The 20096-nt window shown below is 40.0% G+C and overlaps 1 protein-coding gene and 1 long non-coding RNA gene across 5 annotated transcripts in view; one reads left to right on the forward strand and one right to left on the reverse strand.

The window, feature by feature from the left end:
• The window catches only part of LOC122659695 (SWI/SNF-related matrix-associated actin-dependent regulator of chromatin subfamily A-like protein 1), a 152594-nt gene that overhangs the window by 10008 nt on the left and 122490 nt on the right, over window positions 1–20096 (forward strand). For all 4 annotated transcript variants that reach the window (XR_006332532.1, XM_043854794.1, XM_043854797.1 and 1 more), the window contains exons 6-8: window positions 14080–14146; window positions 18066–18132; window positions 18367–18433. Coding sequence is in view for 3 of the 4 variants with exons in the window: in XM_043854794.1 (XP_043710729.1) it covers window positions 14080–14146; window positions 18066–18132; window positions 18367–18433 (201 nt within the window). In the remaining variant the exon portion in view is untranslated. The remainder of the gene's footprint in view (window positions 1–14079; window positions 14147–18065; window positions 18133–18366; window positions 18434–20096) is intronic.
• LOC122659696 lies at window positions 628–10362 on the reverse strand. The gene is made up of 3 exons (XR_006332533.1): window positions 10281–10362; window positions 6325–6326; window positions 628–640 (listed from the first exon to the last, which is right to left on the reverse strand). It is a non-coding gene; the product is annotated as an uncharacterized LOC122659696 (long non-coding RNA).

Genomic DNA, 20096 nt, shown 5'->3' on the forward strand with positions numbered 1-20096 from the left:
GCTTTAGGGATTCCGAAGATGCCACTCCAATAGATGTATGAGGCTTGGAGAACAGATTTGACACATTCCAGTCTGCTAGCATAGGATAGGAGTTTACCTTTCCAAAGCTGGAGCCTTGTGCGAATATTGTCAAGCATGGGAGCGCAGTGATGGCTGGATAGCCTTGCAGGAATGAGGGCAAGGCCGAGGTAATTAACAGGGAGAGAACCAATGGAAAACCCCGTCGGGCGTAGGAGAGAATCTTTAACCGACTCGGGGATGCCAGTGAGGAAGATTTTGGATTTGAGGAGATTGATGCGGAGACCCGAAAGGGATTCAAAGAGGTGGAGGGAGTCAATGATGGCAGAGATAGAGGAAGGGGTAGCCTTAGAGAAGATCATCAGATCATCTGCAAAGGCTAGATGGGTGAGGTTAATATGCTTGCATTTGGGAATAGGGGAGATGACGTAGAGATCTGTTTTGGATTGAAGGCTTCTAGAGAGGACTTCCAGAGCCAGGGAGAACAGGAAAGGGGACAGGGGGTAGCCTTGGCGAATGCCCACTTTGGAATGAAAGAATCTTGCTGGGGAGCCCCTTTTTGCTTTATATTGTCTGTTTTCTGTTGCTTGCTGGTTTTTGAGTTGTGCCTGCTGTTGTGGGACTATCCCAGTATTCCTTGCTGTCCTAAATTCTGCATCGGTCGGTATGAGATTGAAGTATCAATAATTTTATTCCTTATAACCATTGCTAATCTTCTAGCTTGGGTTGATAAAGCTTTATACGAGGCTGATGAACCTTTCTTTGAGTTTGACTAATTGAAGGTTCACAACGTGTGCATTCTTGATGAATATCCTTCTGTCAAGAAGTTGTAATTTGCAGTTAAAGAAGGTGATGGATAGCTGAGATGTTGCCTCCAAAGTCCAAACCACCCAAAAATGTTAGCTTCCTGTCAAATTAACTCAACTCAACTAAGCCTTATCCCAATTAAATGGGGTCGGCTTCATGGATCCTGTTTTGCAATTTGAACATTTACATGTGTTCGTATATCCTAAAATAGGGTTTCCATGAAGTTTAATGCCTTAATTTGGCCTAAAACCCACCGAAATGACCAACCGAAACCTTGCAGGAAAAATACCAAATTTCGGATATTTCGGTCAGATTGAAACACCGAAACGAAACAAGATTTTAAACCTTGGTTGCTACCATCATCTACAATGTTCACTAGACCCCCTACCGCTCTCCTCCCCCCTATTGCTAGATATCTGGAATGCCTTCCCTTCCCTTCCATTAGGTCCGAGAGGTAGGGGTGGCAATGTTGTCTGGAGCTCCTCCTCAGCCTGGGAATTCGTCAGATTTAGAGGTCCTTTGTCTCCTTGGCGCTAGATTGTTTGGTTCAAAGGCTATATCCCCCACCACAGCTTCCTCATCCATTGCCACATTCAGGTTTCTCCCTCTTACTGCTTATGCTGGAATGGTACTGACGATGCTGATCACATATTCTTCTCTTGCCCCTTTCCTAAATAGAGTCCTGAGTAAATGTTGGCCAAGCAATAGAAGTATCCTCCCCCTTGAGAGAGAATGGATTTGGATGGACATGACCTTTGCAGGGAAATCTATTTGTGATATCACTAGTGTTAAGATTATCGTGTTTTGTTGTTTGGGGTTATTTATGTCTTTATGGTTCTTTCTAATTAGTTCTAATTAGTTTTATGTCTCAAGGGTATTTTGGGGTTTTCTATTGTAATTCCTTAAGTTCAATTATAAATAAAACTGTCTCTCACGATTTAGTCATTCAACTAAATCGTGAGAAGTGTTCTCTCTCTCTCGGTTTTACTCCTTCTCTTCTCAGGTCTTCTTCTCTCTTCTATGCTTTCTCCTTCTAGTTTTCTTGCGGCAGATTAGTTTTAGTTTCAGTTCTGTTACATGTTATTAGAGCATTGAATTCTGATCCACGAGATTCTCCTTGCTGCTGCTGTTTTGAAGGTTTTTCACCTCCTTGTTTATATCGTGGTCTACAGCAACCATATGCTGCTTCTATTGATCTGAACTCTAGTCATATATTCATGAAGGACTAGAGTTCTCTGCTATGCTGCAACTGCTTGTGTGTGTCCCTGTTGCTGTTCGAAGCCCTTAAAGATTGGTTCCTTGCTTGCCCTAAAACCTTGACAATCGATATTCCAAAATTCTGTGGAAATCGATTTGTTTTTCTCTGGGATCTGTTCTTCATTCTTGCTGCTGGATTTACAGTGATTATACATCATTATTACTGGTTATTATCAAAGAATATACTTCTGTATTGGGCTGTTCTGCCCTATTCTTCAAGGCTATCGATTTTACCCTGATCAGGGTTTTTTGGTTTTGTTTTCTCTTGGGCTGTTATCGACATTGGTGTTTGCATCTATTATTTTCTCTAATGGCTGATACTAAGTCTTCTACTGACAACTTTAACATTCAGATTACCAGTGTTAAGCTGAATGGCGCTTCTAATTATCTACTTTCGTCTCAAGCCGTTGAGGTCTATATCACTGCTTGCCGGAAGATGAAATACCTTATCATGGAACCTCTGACATCTACTGATGACAAATATGATGATTGGAAGGCTGAGAATGCAACCCTTCTTTGCTGGCTTTGGAATAGCATGGAACCCTCCATTGCTTCTAGTGTTATGTTTCATAAAACTGCCAAGGGTGTTTGGGAAGAACTCAAGCAAAGCTACTCTCAAGATACAAATCTGTCCCGAATTTATGATCTCTATGAGAAATTCTTCTCTTTTAAACAAGATGGAAAATCCCTTGGTGAGTATTACAGTTCATTGAAGGGGATGTGGGAAGAACTTAATGTATACCAGCCTATATCTACTGATGCTGCTGTAATTAAGTCCCAATGTTCTGAATTTTTGGTTGCCAAATTTCTCTCTAGGTTAGATTCTGATCTTCAATCCGTCAAAAGTCAATTGTTGGCTGGAGAGAAGATCCCCTCTATGAATGAAGCATATTGTCGGCTCCAGAGAGTTGTATCCCCTTCAGTGGTGAAGTCTGATTCAGCTCCTACCAACAAAGATAATTCTGCCCTTTTTACTTCTACTGGAGGGCGTGGCCGTGGTGGTGGTGGTACCTCTTCTTGGGGTCGTGGTTCTACCTTTGGGCGTGGTCGTGGAGCTGGTTCTGGAGGTCGTGGGAATATGTCTAACACTGCTGGTTCTGGTTCTGTTGATGCTAGTTCTCGATGGTGCACTCATTGTAATCGGTCTAATCATACTATTGATAAGTGTTGGCTCAAACATGGCAAACCACAGTGGGCCCGTGAGCAATTTGTAAACTCTGCTGTATCTGATGGAGGGGCTGATTCTGTGCACTCTTCCGACACTACCCCGGGATCCTCTACTGATGGTGGTAATTCTTCTAATGATTTAGTTTCTCAACTCTTACAACGAGTCCAGCAACTTGAGGCTTCTTCTTCTACATCTACAGCTGTCCTTGCCCACTCAGGTACTACTGCTTGTTTCGCGTCCTCATCCTCTCCATGGGTCATTGACTCCGGAGCATCTTCTCACATGACCGGTAAGCCTAATTTATTTTCATCTTACACACAACCTTCTTTGTCATCTCGGATTTCTATTGCAGATGGATCCTCTATACCAGTCACTGGGCATGGAAAAGTTTCCTTGTCTTCTGACATATCTTTAACTAATGTTCTCCATGTTCCCAAGCTTCCTCTTAATCTTTTGTCTGTTAGTCAATTGACTAAAAGTTTGAATTGTTCTATAACCTTTCACCCTTCTTATTGTGTCTTTCAGGACCTTGCAACAAAGACGAGGATTTGTGGCGGGTATTAGAAGGGAGGCCTATATTACTTTGATTTGGGGACTTCTTGCACTGCAGCGGTTGCTACTTCTCCTGGCGTATCTCCTTTACATTGGCACTATCGGCTAGGACATCCTTCTCTATCTAAGCTGCAACACCTTGTTCCCAGTTGCAAGTCTGTCTCCCGTATCGAGTGTGAAGCTTGTGAGTTTGGCAAGCATCATCGTACTGTTTTTCCTTTGAGTCCAGAGTCTAGGAGTACTTCTTTATTTCAGTTGGTTCATTCGGATATTTGGGGTCCTTGTAGGGTCAAAAGTCGGTTAGGGTTTTCTTATTTTGTTAGTTTTATTGATTATCATTCTTGGATGACATGGCTGTACCTCTTGAAGGATTGATCTGAATTTGTATCTGTCTTCAAACAGTTTTATAATGAAATTCGAGTTCAATTTGGTGTTCCTTTAAAAACTTTGCGTACTGACAATGCCCTTGAATTAATTCAGCGTGAGGTCTCTCAGTTTTGTTTTGACAATGGCATTCTTCGCCAAACTTCTTGTTCTTATATACCCCAACAAAATGGTGTGGTAGAGCGTAAGAATCGCCATTTGTTAGATGTCGCTCGTTCTTTGATGTTTCATATGCATGTTCCTAAACGCTATTGGGCAGATGCGGTGTTGACAGCTTGTTTTCTAATTAATCGCATGCCTTCATCTGTTCTAAATAATCAAATTCCTTTCAAAATTGTGTTTCCTGATTGGGCTGTTTTCTCTCTTCCTCCTCGTGTTTTTGGTTGTCAGTGTTTTGTTCATGTGCTTCGCCCCGGGCTTGATAAATTATCTCCTCGGGCTGTTAAGTGTTTCTTTCTTGGATATTCTCGTACCCAGAAGGGGTATCGATGTTTTGACCCTGTTACTCGCCAACAGTTTGTTTCTGCTGATGTTACCTTTTTCGAGAGCTCCCCTTATTTTGCTGGTTCCTCTGTTGATGTTACTCTTGATGAAGTTGGTCGGGTTGCTGCCCCTACTCCTCTTCCTCCTCTTCCTCTGCCAATAGCTGCCCCGCCTGTACAGGTTTATGTGCGTCGTCACCAACAGCAGCCGCTGCTCCCACTTCAACCTATTGCAGCCCCACCTTACCGCCACCAGCTGGTTCTTTGCCTGTAGATCCTCCTGTTGGTGTTGATGATCTCCCTATTGCTCAGAGAAAAGGTACTCGTACTTGCACTACCCGTCCTCTTTATCCTCTGGCAAATTGTGTCTGTTTCTCATCTTCCCCCTCCTTATCGTGCTTTTGCTATTGCATTACATTCTACTTTTATTCCCACTTCTTATACCCTTGCTATGTCTCACCCTAAGTGGAAAAATGCTATGGATGTGGAGATGGAGGCTCTCATCTCTTGTAAGACTTGGTCTTTGGTTGATCTCCCACCTGGTAAAGATCTTGTTAAGTGTTGTTGGGTGTACACGGTGAAGTACAATCCCGATGGTACTGTGGAGCGGCACAAGGCCCGTTTGGTTGCCAAGGGGTTTACCAAGACCTATGGGGTCGATTATTTTGAGACTTTCTCTCCTGTTGCGAGGCTGAATTCAATTCGTATTTTGCTCTCTTTGGCTGTTAACCTTGACTGGCCCCTTTTCCAGATGGATGTGAAGAATGCTTTCTTATATGGTGACCTGCAGGAGGAGGTGTATATGGAGCAACCTCTTGGTTATGTTGCTCGGGGGGAGGATAATGTCTGAGTTTGTCGCCTTCATAAGGCAATTTATGGACTGAAACAGTCACCCCGTTCCTGGTTTGATAAATTTAGCAGTGTTGTTGCTGGTTGTGGATTTTCTTAGTGCTACTCTGATCACTCTATCTTTGTTAGACGACAGGGGTCTAATGTGGTCATCTTAGCTGCATATGTTGATGATATTATTATTACTGGTAATGATGCTTTTGGGATTGCATAGGTGAAGACATATCTTCTTAACAACTTTCAGATTAAGGATTTGGGTAACTTCAAGTATTTTCTTGGCATTGAGGTTGTTCGTAGTTCTCGCGGTCTAAGCTTGTCCCAAAGGAAGTATGTTCTTGATTTACTTGATGAGACAGGTATGCTGGGTTGTAAACCTATTGATACTCCTATGGATCCTCATGTGAAGTTTGGTGCTTCTGATGACATAGACTTTGGTGATCCACACCAGTATCGACGTCTGGTCGGTAGACTTATCTATCTTACAGGTACTCGTCCTGATATTTCTTTTGCTGTGGGTGTTATCAGTCAGTTCATGCAGACGCCTAAGCAAGTTCATTGGGAGGCTGCTTGTCGTATTTTACGTTACCTTAAGGGTGCTCTTGGCAAGGGGCTTGTCTATCACCGTCATGGACATACTAGCATTGTTGGATTTTCTGATGCCAATTGGGCTGGCTCTGATGGTGATCGTAGATCTACTACAGGTTATTGTACCTTCTTTGGTGGTAACTTGGTTACTTGGAAGAGCAAGAAACAGACTACTGTTGCTCGTTCCAGTGCAGAGGCTGAGTACAGAGCTATGGCTCATACAGCTGCTGAATTGATGTAGGTTCGTTCCTTTACTCATGAGCTTGGTTATTTCAGTGATCAGCCCATGTTGATGTACTGTGATAACCAGGCTGCTATCTATATTGCCAACAACCCTGTGTTTCATGAACGAACCAAGCACATTGAAGTTGGCTGTCATTTTGTTCGCAATGCTGTTCTAAAGAAGCTGATTACTACTCCTTTTGTTCGATCCCAGTTTCAGCTTGGAGATATGTTTACCAAAGCTTTGTTTCGACCACAGTTTGCAAGTGGCTGTTCCAAGCTGGATCTTGGTGATGTCTACGCTCCAGCTTGAGGGGGAGTGTTAAGATTATTGTGTTCTGTTTTTTGGGGTTATTTATGTCTTTATGGTTCTTTCTAATTAGTTCTAATTAGTTTTATGTCTCAAGGGTATTTTGGGGTTTTCTATTGTAATTCCCTAAGTTCTATTATAAATAAAATCGTCTCTCACGATTTCGTCATTCAACTAAATCGTGAGAAGTCTTCTCTCTCTCTCGGTTTTACTCCTCTTCTCAGGTCTTCTTCTCTCTTCTATGCTTTCTCCTTCTAGTTTTCTTGCTGCAGATTAGTTTTAGTTTCAGTTCTGTTACAACTAGAAAACTTGCCTTTGGTGCGGCCATTAACCACATTTAGATGAAACGTAATCTTCGCAGATGGACCAACTCTCGATCATCTGATAAGATTTGGAATTTCATCTACTTCGATGTTAGTTCTAAGCTTTCCCTGCTCCCCCATCTTAATGCAAGGGATTCCCCAATCCCCAGGGAACAAGCTCATTGTTCTCTCCTGGGGTCTGCCCCTCTCTATTTTGCAGCCCGTTGCCCCTCCCCCTTGAAGGGTGGCTGCAACTTCGTTTGGATTGTTTGCTTGGGTTCTTTCTCTTTTTCTTTTCCACCGAAGGGGGGCCCTTGTATCTTTTCCTCTTTGATAATGAATTCTTTATTCCCCCCAAAAAAAAATGATGGAGTTAAGGGAATGAATTGGAATGAAATTAAGTAGAGAGTTGAGGTAATTGAGTTGTTGCCTATTGGCGTGTGTGAAGGCTTGCTGGCCATGAACCCTACCAGCCTTCCTCCCCTTCGTTGATTTCCTTTTCTCTTCCCTTGCGAGTTTCTCTTTCTTCTTCTCTCTTTTATCTTCTGTTTCTTTTCGTTTCTTCTCCTAAATTCTGTGCATACATTCCCTTACCTAAGGGTGATCCAACCTGGGCGATTTGGCACCATCATCCCACGCAGGTAGTGAGACCCGACTTGTTGAAGGAACCTGCAACAGTGAAGTCTGCCAGATCTGGTTTCAGAGGTTCAATACTCAACTGTTGTTTGACGATTTGATCTGTTGTTGTCCATTCATGACAGATCTAAGAGTTGAGAATTCCCTCCTGAAATTTCACTTCGATTGGAGCCCAAATTGGTGAGATATGCCCGCTGGATTGTTTGGTCGAGTAGGAAGACGATACTGTTCCTCTTTGCTTTGGAATCTTATTTCTTAACTTCATAAAATACCTTTCCTTCTTAGAAATATTACCCTTTACCCTTATTTATTTTTCATTCCAAGTTTACCCTTCCCGCTAATACATTACATTCCCTTCGCTTGTGTCTTGAAGTTCCAATGAATTACGGAAGTGCCATTACTTGTTACTTCCCTTTATTAAGTGCTGGATTGTTACAGGAATTACAGTTTTGTCATTGTTCATAATACTTGAGTTGTTTAAGTGTTTGGGTGGGCCCAAAGCGATCTGAATCAGTTTTTAGAACCTCGGATTGCATCACCCACAACTTGTTCCACGCTTTTATAGGATAATAGGAGTGATTTGGCCAAAATAACGAAAAAAACCAATGATGCAAACTCGGGTTCAAAACTCTAAGGTTGGGTCGCAATGGGCATCCCCAATTGTGCAATATCCAAAAGTAGGAAGAAAATGTCAATTCTGTAAATAACTCCAAGTTTGCAAGGGGGAGTGGTAGGACCATAAATAACTAGAATGTTTAAGGAGCTATTTGGTAGACAAGGATGTAACAGGGATTAGTATTTATTGAGTGAGGGTAGACTTGGAAGTATGATCTCAAGATAGAGCCTATTGGAGGGCAAGGATCCACGTTGTCGACACCATGTAGCTGAGATTTTTCTGATTTTTCAGGCTATCCTCTTTTCTCTTACTTTCATTTTCCATTTCTCATTTCTCTTATATCTTTTCTTCATTTTTATTCTTCAGTCCTCTTACTTTCATTTCCCTTAGTGAGGACCTCATTTCTCCCTACTTTGTTTTGAAAGGATCCATGTAGCCGATCCCATTTAGTTGGGATAAGGCTTGAGTTGTTGTTGTAGTGTAGACTTGTAACTCAAACAGAGGGACATAAGGGGATAAGAGAGATGGTGAGGGGCATTAAGGGAAAGGGGGGAATAAAATAAAGCAACAAAAGGAACTGTGTGTGGGGGGGGGGGTTGTCTTCAATCTCATGATTTATCAGCCATATACGAAACCAGAGAATTCAGCAGAAACCCAACCTCATTCAAGGTGAGAAATCTCACTCAAGCTAATGTGGTCTGAGACGAAACTTTCGGAGAATAATCCAAATCCTGGAATCTCTTAAAAGCACCCAGTAACAGTCCCTACAAAGTACCAAACAAGAAATCAAAGCCTGCTGAAACCAGGAGTGGCGGTAATTCTGGAATCTGCCTGGTTTGCAGGTTTGGTGCTCAATGTAAGAGGGACTTTCGGGTTTGGATCTTGGGGGGCTTGAAACATCTATGAATGAATGATCTAAGGCAAGGTTCGAGAAATCAGTTTCGGACCTGGTTTCAGTCAGGCCAAAAACCGAGTTGGTGCACTTTTTTTTTTGGGTTTTTGTCAAATGCCCCCCTGAAAATACCCATTTGTCCAAATGCCCCCTTACAACTTTTCTAATTGTAAACTCCCCCCTATTTTCAACAAATTGTAGCATTTTGGTCCAGTCCGTTAATTTGGGACGTTAGACGTTAGTTTTAGGGAGTGTAATGACCAAAATGCCCTTGTGACAAAAACCAACAAAAATTAAAAAGTAAAGTGACCAAATTGCCCTCATCTTCCCCAAATGGTTTAGGGTTTGAAACTGAAAATCAAACCCAGTTTCAAACCCTAAACCATTTGGGGAAGATGAACCCTAAAATCAAACCTTATAATCACCCATCAATCCAATAGTAATTTCTTCTGCAAATTGAAAAATCAAAGAGAGATGGGATCGAATCCAAACTTTACATCTACTTTTCGAATGATTTCCAAATGCTTGCTGCAATTGTTTGAGTTTCTGCAATCCAACCCTTTTCCCCTCTTCGTCTGCTTGTATATCTATCTGTTATCATAGTTTGTTATCAAAAAATCTTACTTGCAACTTAAGGAATGAATCCAGTGAGTTAAATTTCATGGTGCATTAAGGAATCTGCTTATCCTACGCACCCCACACGTCTCTGCAGAGAAACTTGAAACGAAATACCCTAATGAAAAGAGGGGGAAAAAACGATATAAGAGCCACCCACTTCGGTTGAGCAGAAATTTTGGAGACACCTATTACCTGTGGAGAATTTGCAAAGAGAGGATCCACCACCTTCCTGTTGAACCATGAGAACAACCAAATCCTCTATTGGCATTTTCAATAGAAACCCTCCTCCTGAACAGAGAAGATTAAGAGGAAACAAACACTTTTTATTGGGTTCCCAGTTCCCTCGAGATCAATCATCAAGCCAAATTAGGGTTTCTTCGATAGTAAAATTGTAATTTATAAACCAAACCCCCTGTATTTTAATTTTCTTTTCCTGTAACAGGAATTTCATTCATTCAGAATTTCTTAGTTTATGTGGTTGCAGTTTGGGTATGGTTCCATTTCTTGAAGAGATTGTTCTAATGCTGGTTGAAGCATGCTTGCAGCGTTGAAGAAGTTTATCATCAGTTCTCGTGACGGGACATGATCGACATTCTCACAACCATCTGGTAGTCCGAATTCTGTAGATGGGAAACGAAGTTGGAGAAGTCGGATTTGAAGGCCAACCCAATCTCTATCATCTTCCCATCTCTCTTCGATTTTTCGATTTGCAGAAGAAATTACGATTGGATTGATGGGTGATTATAGGGTTTGATTTTAGGGTTCATCTTCCCCAAATGGTTTAGGGTTTGATTTTCAATTTCAAATCCTAAACCATTTGGGGAAGATGAGGGCAATTTGGTCACTTTACTTTTTAATTTTTGTTGGTTTTTGTCACAAGGGCATTTTGGTTATTACACTCCCTAAAACTAGCGTCTAACGTCCTAAATTAACGGACTAGACCAAAATGCTACAATTTGTTGAAAATAGGAGGAGTTTAAAATTAGAAAAGTTGTAAGGGGGCATTTGGACAAATGGGCATTTTTAGGGGGGCATTTGACAAAAACCCTTTTTTTTTTGAACTCGTTTGATTGTTTCGGTGGGTTTTTGACGTAGTTTGGTCATGAAACTTGGTGTATAACCTATTTTGGGCCACTTAAACACAATGAAACTATCAGATTTTGAAAAATCAAAGTCCAAATAGGAGTTTGACTTAGTAGGAAACCAGGATAGGCACTTACTTATGCCAAAAACTAGGACAAACACTTATTTATGCCTAATATCATTTAAGTAAATGAAATAAATAATATTTCATAAATAAGCAAATACCCCCTATTTGAATTCAATAAAATAGTTAAATAATCAAATTCCAAAAGGATAAAAAGTCAACCCCCCAGTTCAAGAACAAAAACTGGATTTTCGGCGGTAGGTGCAATTTTCAACTTTCTAATGCTGGGGTTTTTCTCGAATCTAAAAATTCCATAAATCTTAATATGGAAAAACATTGCTAAAAGCCCGAAGTGTGGTTAATAATAGATTGTTTTGATATGTAAAAAAAAACTTTCATTCAAAGCGATTTTAATAGAATTCGCGCACACTAAATTAAGTTTGATCGAAACATAACTCCTTCAATATAAATCAGATTTAAGCAATATTGGATTTCTTTGAAAGCTTTGTTGGAAAGCATAAACTTGTTCCATTTCACGTTCCTTCACAAATGTAGCAGTATCAATAGGGCTAGTCATGGTAACAGGATGATAGAAATCCAATTGTTGCCCTATTGTCATCAGGGCAGAATAATAGGCAGACACAGAGAGACCCTTCTATTCAGTTTTCTGAGCTTGACGACGAATGTCATATATTTGGGCGTAGTTGCTGGCTTGACCATAAGTGTGCTTCGCAACACCACATCAATCCTTGGCTGAGTTGAGGAGGACAAAGGTGGAAATAATTGAAGATTCCATGGAGTTCAACAAGAACGACATGATCATGGCATCATTAGCTAAGCAATTGTCCATAGCCGGAGATTCAGTGGGCAAGGTTATATCACCAGTAATATATCCCAAAAAATGATTACCACGGATGGTAAGAAGGTAGGTACGAGACCATGCTAAGTAATTTGATCCATTCAACTTAGTGGGTCTAGGTTGGAGAGTGGGACGATGGTGAGGAGCAATAGGGTGACTCAGCTCACTGCTTCCAGTAGCAACGAATGTGCTAGAACCCTCCATTAAAACCAATCAAAGGTACCATAATTAAAAAAGATACTACTCACAACAAAGTAGAGGCAGCAACGACACAAAAGAAGGCTGTAGAGAGGCTGGAGAGGTCTAGGCAAGGCGACAGTGAGTCAACGGGCCTAGATAAATCAGTAAGGGGCCATTAGAGTATGGGCAGAGGCAGCAGGGACCACTGGGGTCAAGCAGAGGCGACAGAGGTCACTAGAGCGTCTAGGCGGAGGCGACAGGGGCCACTGAGGGACTGATGCAGGTTGGTAGAACTAGGCGGAGCCCTGGAGAAGCCAGGCGGAGCTGGCAGGGGGTCGAGAGGACCAGGCGGTAGGGTTGAGAGGCCCTGGAGTCAAACGACAGGGGCAGGAGGCGCTGACAATAGGTAACAAGGGGGTGGAAGCCCCTGGCTTAGTGCGACAGGGGCTGGAGGCCCTGGTTATGTGCAAATAGGCAGGGGTAGGAGTCCTTGGCGATCGGTCCCAATGGTAGTGGTGGAGTGGCCATTGGAGCCGGAATGGTGGTGGCGGATGAAGGCGGCAACCGTGGTTAGTGGTTGTTAGTGACTGTCATACGTGGTACAATGTGCATTTGCGCATGTTCAGTCAACCATGTATGACATGGTGAGGCCGGGGCCTTGAGATCGGTGGTGGTGCTTTATTGGCAGCGGTGAAGAAGAAGAAAGAAAACCAAAAAAATTATTTAGGGTTTCTCACTCTAATACCAAGTTGAGAGAGGGAGAGAAAAGAGAGAGAATAATTTGGCTTGTCAGGAATACAGAGCCATCATTTTATTTATAATTAAAGATCATTATAAATATGGAAATAATCACATGTGCAACATGTGCAACATCGACATAATGAACCTGGCCACTCTAGTGTATCTGGGTTCAGGTCACGGGTCAACGAGTCATCCTTCATTAGAAAGAAAGGGAGGACTGACTAGAGAGCAACAGCCGATACTAGGCAGTCCCCGGCAAAACTTTATTTATATTCAACATAGTACATAATCAGAAATAAAACCTATTAACAACTCAAAGTCTAAATTACAAAATAAATTAGAGACTAACTCTAAGACACCTAAACAAACTAGGACTCCAAGACCCAAATCTCAATAGAGGAAGACTCCCCTATCGAGTTACACCACAATGTACCCCACGGTACATATAAGTAACATGAAATATAAGAAAAGCTCCAGCTGTCGCTATTATATCAAGAAATGTGTTTCCTAAATTTTGCGAAAGCTCCAAGCACATGTAGGGTGCGTTAGATGTGCTGTCTGCTGGCACTTTTGCTATTTTGTGGACCACACAACAGGTTCTTGTTGAATTGTGATTGCTTGGAAGAACTTGTGGCCAGTATTTTTATCTTGCTGCTACTTGAAAGACGGGCATATCAACCTCTAAAAGGCAGTGGCTGTGCCTGGTATTCGTGGGACTATTGTGTGGCCATCTCTTATTGTATTTTTTGCGGTAGGCAAAGGCATTTGCCATCAGCTCATCCAAAGCTGCTACATGGATCAAATCTTCATGGGTCATTTTATTTCAACAATGCCCCCATTTTCACTCATCTTATTGACCATTTAATGCCATTTGGTCCCGTTGTAGACACCCCCCCCCTTCCCTTCGCCTGGGAGGTTCTGGTAGCTCTATTTGTGATGCTGTTGGCAAGCTTGTGTTTGGGGCTGTTATCTCTCATATCTGGATGGAGTGGAATCTTCGTAGATGGACTTGCAACTCCCTGTCCCTTGACCTGATTTAGAAAGTCATCTTCTTCGATGTCAACTCTAGACTTCGTATGCTTCCCCATGGCTCTCTTTTAGACTCCCCAAGGAACAGGCACATTGTTGTTACCTAGGGCTTAGATTCTTCTCTCTTTCGTTGTTCTAGCCAGCCCCCCTAGGCCTTGTGGTTTGTATAGTTCCCCCCTCTCTTTCTCCCTGTGTATTCCCCCCGTTTTTCCTCCCCTCCCTTTGGAGTTTATGGTAATGAATTTTTTTATTCACCCCCCCAAAAAAAAAAAAAATGCCATTTAAACTTTGATTCTGTTGTCTATGTTTATTTGTAAGATTGCATCTGTAATATGTTCTTCTTCTTAAGCTGGGTAGCCCCTTTCTTTCCTTTTTGTCGTTAAATTTTGTACTGTTTTGCTTCCTTGTTAACACATGTCCTCCAGGTAGAGAAGTTAGATCCCTTGGTACAGCGGGCTATTTATACTGCCTCAGCTCTTACAGATCTTCGAGGTAAATGTTTGATATCTATGTTATCTGTTCAAGGTTGTGTAAGATGGGTTGTCTAGTTACCTTTTAAGTGCATGATGTTGTGCGTATTGTGACTAGTAAGTTGAATGTGCATGGCATTGAAGGTTGGCCTGTTAGTGTTTAAAGGCCTTGATAGTTGATATACAAACATATGACATTGTATGAATTAGTTATATCTGTGTTGAAACTTTTTATTGCTAATTGATGGAGATATTCAAGTGTTGAACTTAAATTTTGAACCATATGAGTGAACATACCACATATTTCTATTAGTTTCATATTAAGCTTGTAACTTGGAGTATATCGTATACCACAACAACAACAACAACAACTCAGCCTTATCTGAACTAAATGGGGTTGGCTACATGGATCCTTACCCTCCACAACAAACTCAGCCTTATCCCAACTTAATGGGATTGGCTACATGGATCCAAACAAAACAAAATAGAGAAAACAAAGATATACTCAAAAAAAGGTGAAGAAAAGATGGGAGAAGAGGGATTGGGAAAGAGATGAGAAAAGACAAAGGAAAAGGACAAATGGAAGATGGGAAAAAAAACATAGAAAGGTGGAAGATAGTAAGAGGAAAAAGGCATACTTGATACAAGGCCTAAGCTATGCATGTCTTTCCTCTCCACTTCTCCCAGTCATTTTAGTTTCATATTGAGCTTGTGAAATGGATCCATGGAAGGAGAACTCTCGAGATCTCGATGAGTTTCTTGCTATTTGAAATGGTCGAGACGAGATGTCAGGCGATACAAAAAATTACCCCATCTCGATACCATTTATTACCCCATCTCGGCAAGATCTCGTGGTTTTGGTCATCTCGGTGGGAAATCTTGGTATGCAGACACCTATTTATGTAAACCTTGGTATACAGATTACAGACACTTTTTTATGCTAGAAATCATCTCGGTGGGAAATCTTGGTATACAAACACCTATTAAAGCTTGGTATACCGTATACAAACACTTAATTATGCTAGAAACCAGGACAAATACTTATTTATGCCTAATATCATTTAAGTAAATGTTTTTGTATTTGTATTTCATTTACTTAATTTTTATTACTCATTATACCCTTTCTATAGTCTACCTTAGTAACCCTTTAAGATTCCTTTAATTACAAACCTGCCATGAACTCTTTTGTGTTCAAATTTAGAGTGCGTTTGCCAAATGGAAAGCTTGCTATGTTGTTTATTGATGAAGGGGAAAACAACAATTTCGTCTCACGATCATGGAACTAAAACTCGTGAGATCTCGACGAGTTTCTAGCTTTTTCAAGACCTCGAGACAAGATATCAGGCGATACGAAAAATTACCCCATCTCGGGCAAGATCTCGTGGTTTTGGTCATCTCGATACCATTTATTACCGCATCTCCGTGGTTTTGGTCATCTCGGTGGGAAATCTTGGTATACAGACACCTATGTATGCAAACCTTGGTATACAGACACTTATTTATGCTAGAAACTAGGACATATACTTATTTATGCCTAATATCATTTAAGTAAATGTTTTTGTTTTTGTATTTGTATTTTATTTACTTAACAAATGCTTTGTTTTGAAAGCTTTCCAATAAGTCCAAGATTGTTTAAATCTGATTTATATTGAAGGAGTTATGCACCGGTCAAACTTAATTTGATGCGCGCGAATGCTGTCAAAATTGCTTTGAATGAAAAATATTTTTTTGGACATCAAAACAAATGAATATTTTACCGCATTTTTGGTTTTTAGCAATGTTTTACCATATTAAGATTTATGGATAGATTTGAGAGAAACCCTAGCATTAAAAAGTTGAAAATTGCACCTACCGCCAAAAATTCAATTTTTGTTCTTGAACTTGAGGGTTGACTTTTTATCCTTTTGGAATTTGATTTTTTTAACTATTTTTATTGGATTCAAATAGGGGGTACTTGCTTATTTATGAATCAAATCTTAAGTAAATGAAATACATTTATTTAAATGATATTAGGAATAAATAAGTGTAAATAAGTGTCTGTCCTGGTTTTTGGCATTAAGTGTTTGTTCTGGTTTCTCACTAAGTCAAACTCCTATTTGGACTTTGATTTTTCAAACTTTGATAGTGCCATTATGTTTAAATGGCCTAAAATAGACTGTATACCAACTTTCATGACCAAACTAGGTCTAAAACCCATCGAAACCAGCCATCGAGTTGAAAAAAAATATCACCCCAACTCGCTATTTTGGCTGGTTGAAACCTGTACTCGAGACGAGTTCTTCTTCTATGCTTGGATCCTTACCCTCCAATCAGCTTTATTGGTGTCCCAAGGAGAAGCTGCTTTCAATAGAATGGAAGTGTTTGCATGGATACTCGTAAGGTGCTCACTTTGGGCAATTTGGAATGAAATAGGATTCCATCAAACTAAGTGTTGTGCCATGTCTAAGGAAGCAAAGAAGCTTTAAATTGTCTACTAACATTCTGTGGGTTATATGGGGACATTCATTTATGCTAATTGAGGTAATTTTGGTGCTGGGAAGGGAGGTGAGGCTTTGAAGCATTCCATGGGAGTAGATTTTGGAGTTTGTTCCGTTTTCCATTTGCTGGTGTGTCTTGGAAAAACACATTTTGAAAATTTGAACAGAATAGCAAGGGTATCAATTACTCATTTTGTGAAATGAGTTCCTAATGATTGGCTGGCTAGCTTCGGTTCTTAGAGTTTGAGGAATCACTAGAGGGCACTTTGGAAGTTGAAACTGTCAAGCGTTTTTGCAAAATGAAAGGAAAATAGGAATGCACATACTTGTAGTTAGTTACGTATACACATGGCATACTTATTCATGTTGTCTGCATATGAATATAATTATCATTAATTCATTACTTAAAACTGCCAGAAAAAAGAGGAAATCCTATTGCTTTAACAATGCTTTCACTTAGTACTTGAAGTACATAAATAATCCTAAATATGCACATGTGGAAGCTCAATTTTGTTGTTACTTAAATTATTGGCATCATTTACACGAGAGACAAAATATTGCAGTTTGGAGTTGGCTAGGCTGAAGAATGTACTTTAATGTTGTACATCCTCATGGCAGAAAGCTTGGAAATTCATTCTGTTCTTGGTTTTATGGTGTATATGGCTGGAAATAAACTGCAAGGCCTTTGAACATCATAGCTCACTGGAGTAAAAAGTCGCTGAGAAAGGCATGTTTATTCTTATTTGGCTTTTGGGATACAGGGGAGGATGTATCCTTCTCTCATCTATGCTCTAACTGTTACAAATTTTTGTATAAGCTATGTCTGGGTGTGAGGTCTTTTACTGTGTAGTTAGGTCTACTGTTTCTTTGTATGGGAATCTTTCCCCACTTCTGATAAAATCCTTGGCTTATTAGAAGGAGTTTGTGCTATCCCCAAGGAGTAACTGCACTGAATGACAAGGGGATAACCAACGGTTGATCTTTGAATCTTTAACAGCTTTACAACTACAAACAAGAGAGGCCCTGCCCATCTGGAATGGTGCTGCCCAGTAAGGGGATTTCTGTTGTTTGTCCAATTTATATCTTGATGTATTATATTTCTCTAGAGGAAAGGGAAGAAGTAATATTCATAAATGGAGCTGTCCATTTGGGTGACTAGGATTGGATAATCCATTATTAAAAGTTTAAAACTGGACGTTGGAAGTTCTGTCCCCTTTCTTCCAAAATCCATCTCTATTTGCACCAGACTATGGTTTAACTTTAGATCATCTTGTAAGCAAAGCCATTTTTCTTCTATTTTTCATTAAAAATGTATTCAATTGATTTCTCTTGCTCATGCATGCATCTGTGTTTGTTTAAGCTATTTTGATGCCATTATCATGTTATTGCCTGTGTATTTGTATTCTTTATTTTAATATCCTATAATTTGATACTTATGTTAAAATTTTCTTTGCTCTCAACAAGATTTATATGATAGGATGCCACATGCCATTGAATCAAAGCTCCTTCCGTTTCAGCGAGATGGAGTTAGGTATGCAACAAGATTATTTTTAGATGGATTTGATAACTTTTTCCCTTTCATATATCTCTCAAGTGGGGAAGGGGGTAGGTGAAGACAACTATTACACGGCATACTGTGATTAATAAGAAAATTGCTTACTGTGCTTTTCTGTAAAACAACCTGTAAAGCCATTGTGCTTTAAACATTATCATTCAACTCTTTTGCTTTCTAGTGCACAGTTTTATTTATTTATCCCTTTTCTAGGTTCATTTTGCAACATGGTGGACGTGCCCTCTTAGCAGATGAGATGGGTCTTGGAAAGACCTTACAGGTAATTGGTTCATATCTGAAGACTTTGTTAGATATATGGGCCAGAATACCGTGGGGGGTATTCTGGATTTTTTTCCCTTTGTTTATTTATTTGTTTTGTATGTGGTTTAGTCCCACATTGCTCATGTACAAATTTTTATGGTTTCATTACTCTTATAAATAAAGAGGTGCTTGGGGTGAATAGATCATTCAAGCCTTTCCCTAATTTTAATCTCTCTACAGACTTCTTTTCCATCAATTTTGTATTTGTTGCATAAAATTACTTGTCTTTTAGGTTCATATCTTATGGATGTGTTTGCAGCCAACTACTAAAATTTGCTTGGTGATTTGTAAGGTATAGTTAGTACTGATACTTGAGATCTAAACTAAATATCTGCTAGTTTACAAAAAAAAAAAAAAAAAAAAAAACCTAAATATCTGCTATTCCATTAAATTATCCTTGTTTATTCCCACCATTGTCAATGGACTATGTTACAAGGTTTCTACTAATATGATAAGAGAAAATCCATTTTTTCTTCATTTAATACAGACACATTGTTGTGTCCTGGAGATTAGATGTTTCTCTTTTTCGGTCTCCTACCCCCCCTTCCTAGGGTTTGAGGCTTGAATAGCTCTCCCCCCCTTTTTTCCCCCTCCCAGTTTCTCCCTTCTCTCCCCTTTGGTGTTTTGGTAATGAATTTTTTATTCACCAAAAAAAAAAAAAACACCTGCAAGTGCAGATATTAGCCAGCTTTCAAGGATGGTTAATGCTCAAACCCCTGCAATCACTCTAGAACCTTTGGAAGCATAGAAAGACCATGCTGGGGAATTCCTTTTTGCATTCTTGAATCCCCTCATCCAGAGAGTGCTTAAAATTCTTCTATTGAGAATATTGTTTTCTCATTTGGGTCAGGAATTAGTTTGGCTAGTTTTGCATGTTTTGAGTTTTCCTGTGTAAGTCTTATTTAGGTTGCTTAAGTCGATATAGTTATAAATTATTGATAGGTACATTTTGACTTTTCAAGCTTCGTGATTTGAATCATGATTATGGTTGGAATACCTAGCAAGCTTGATGCTTCGAGTCATGATTGCGATCAGAATACCAAAAGGTGATGCCCAGCATTTCTCTGCATACATGTAATTTGTTCTTTGCAGACATACTGCAATTTTCTGACATTACCTGTAACCATGATAGTTGTTCTGTATCAAAGAGATGCTTTTGGTTTTCAAGTGTGAATGATTAGAAACTGTGGCATGAAGTGTGATTGGCTTGGTCTCTTTTCTTTCTTCTACTGCGTTTGTTTTTTATTTTTCTCCAAGACAACTGGTGTCTGATCTTACTCAAGCCTGATGACACAATCATAGGTATTTTTCTTCTAAAATTTGCACTTCCCCAAAGCTCTAGATCACCTGCCCATTATTTCCCATTGTCACGGGCATGGTTTAAAGTATCGGACCGTATCGTATCGGCCGATACGTATTGGTATCGATATCGGTCGGTGTCGATATGATACTTACCGATACGGATCCTTTTAAAAAAAATAAAATAATGTGTCAAATGTATCGACTGATACGTGTTGATACGATACATGTTGATGCGTACTGTTTTACATTTTTTTTAATTTTTTAAATGTGTTGATATGTATCGACCGATACATATCGATACATAAAGAGAGCCATGATCG

Source organism: Telopea speciosissima, chromosome 4, assembly GCF_018873765.1.
Source record: "Telopea speciosissima isolate NSW1024214 ecotype Mountain lineage chromosome 4, Tspe_v1, whole genome shotgun sequence".
Taxonomy (NCBI): domain Eukaryota; kingdom Viridiplantae; phylum Streptophyta; class Magnoliopsida; order Proteales; family Proteaceae; genus Telopea; species Telopea speciosissima.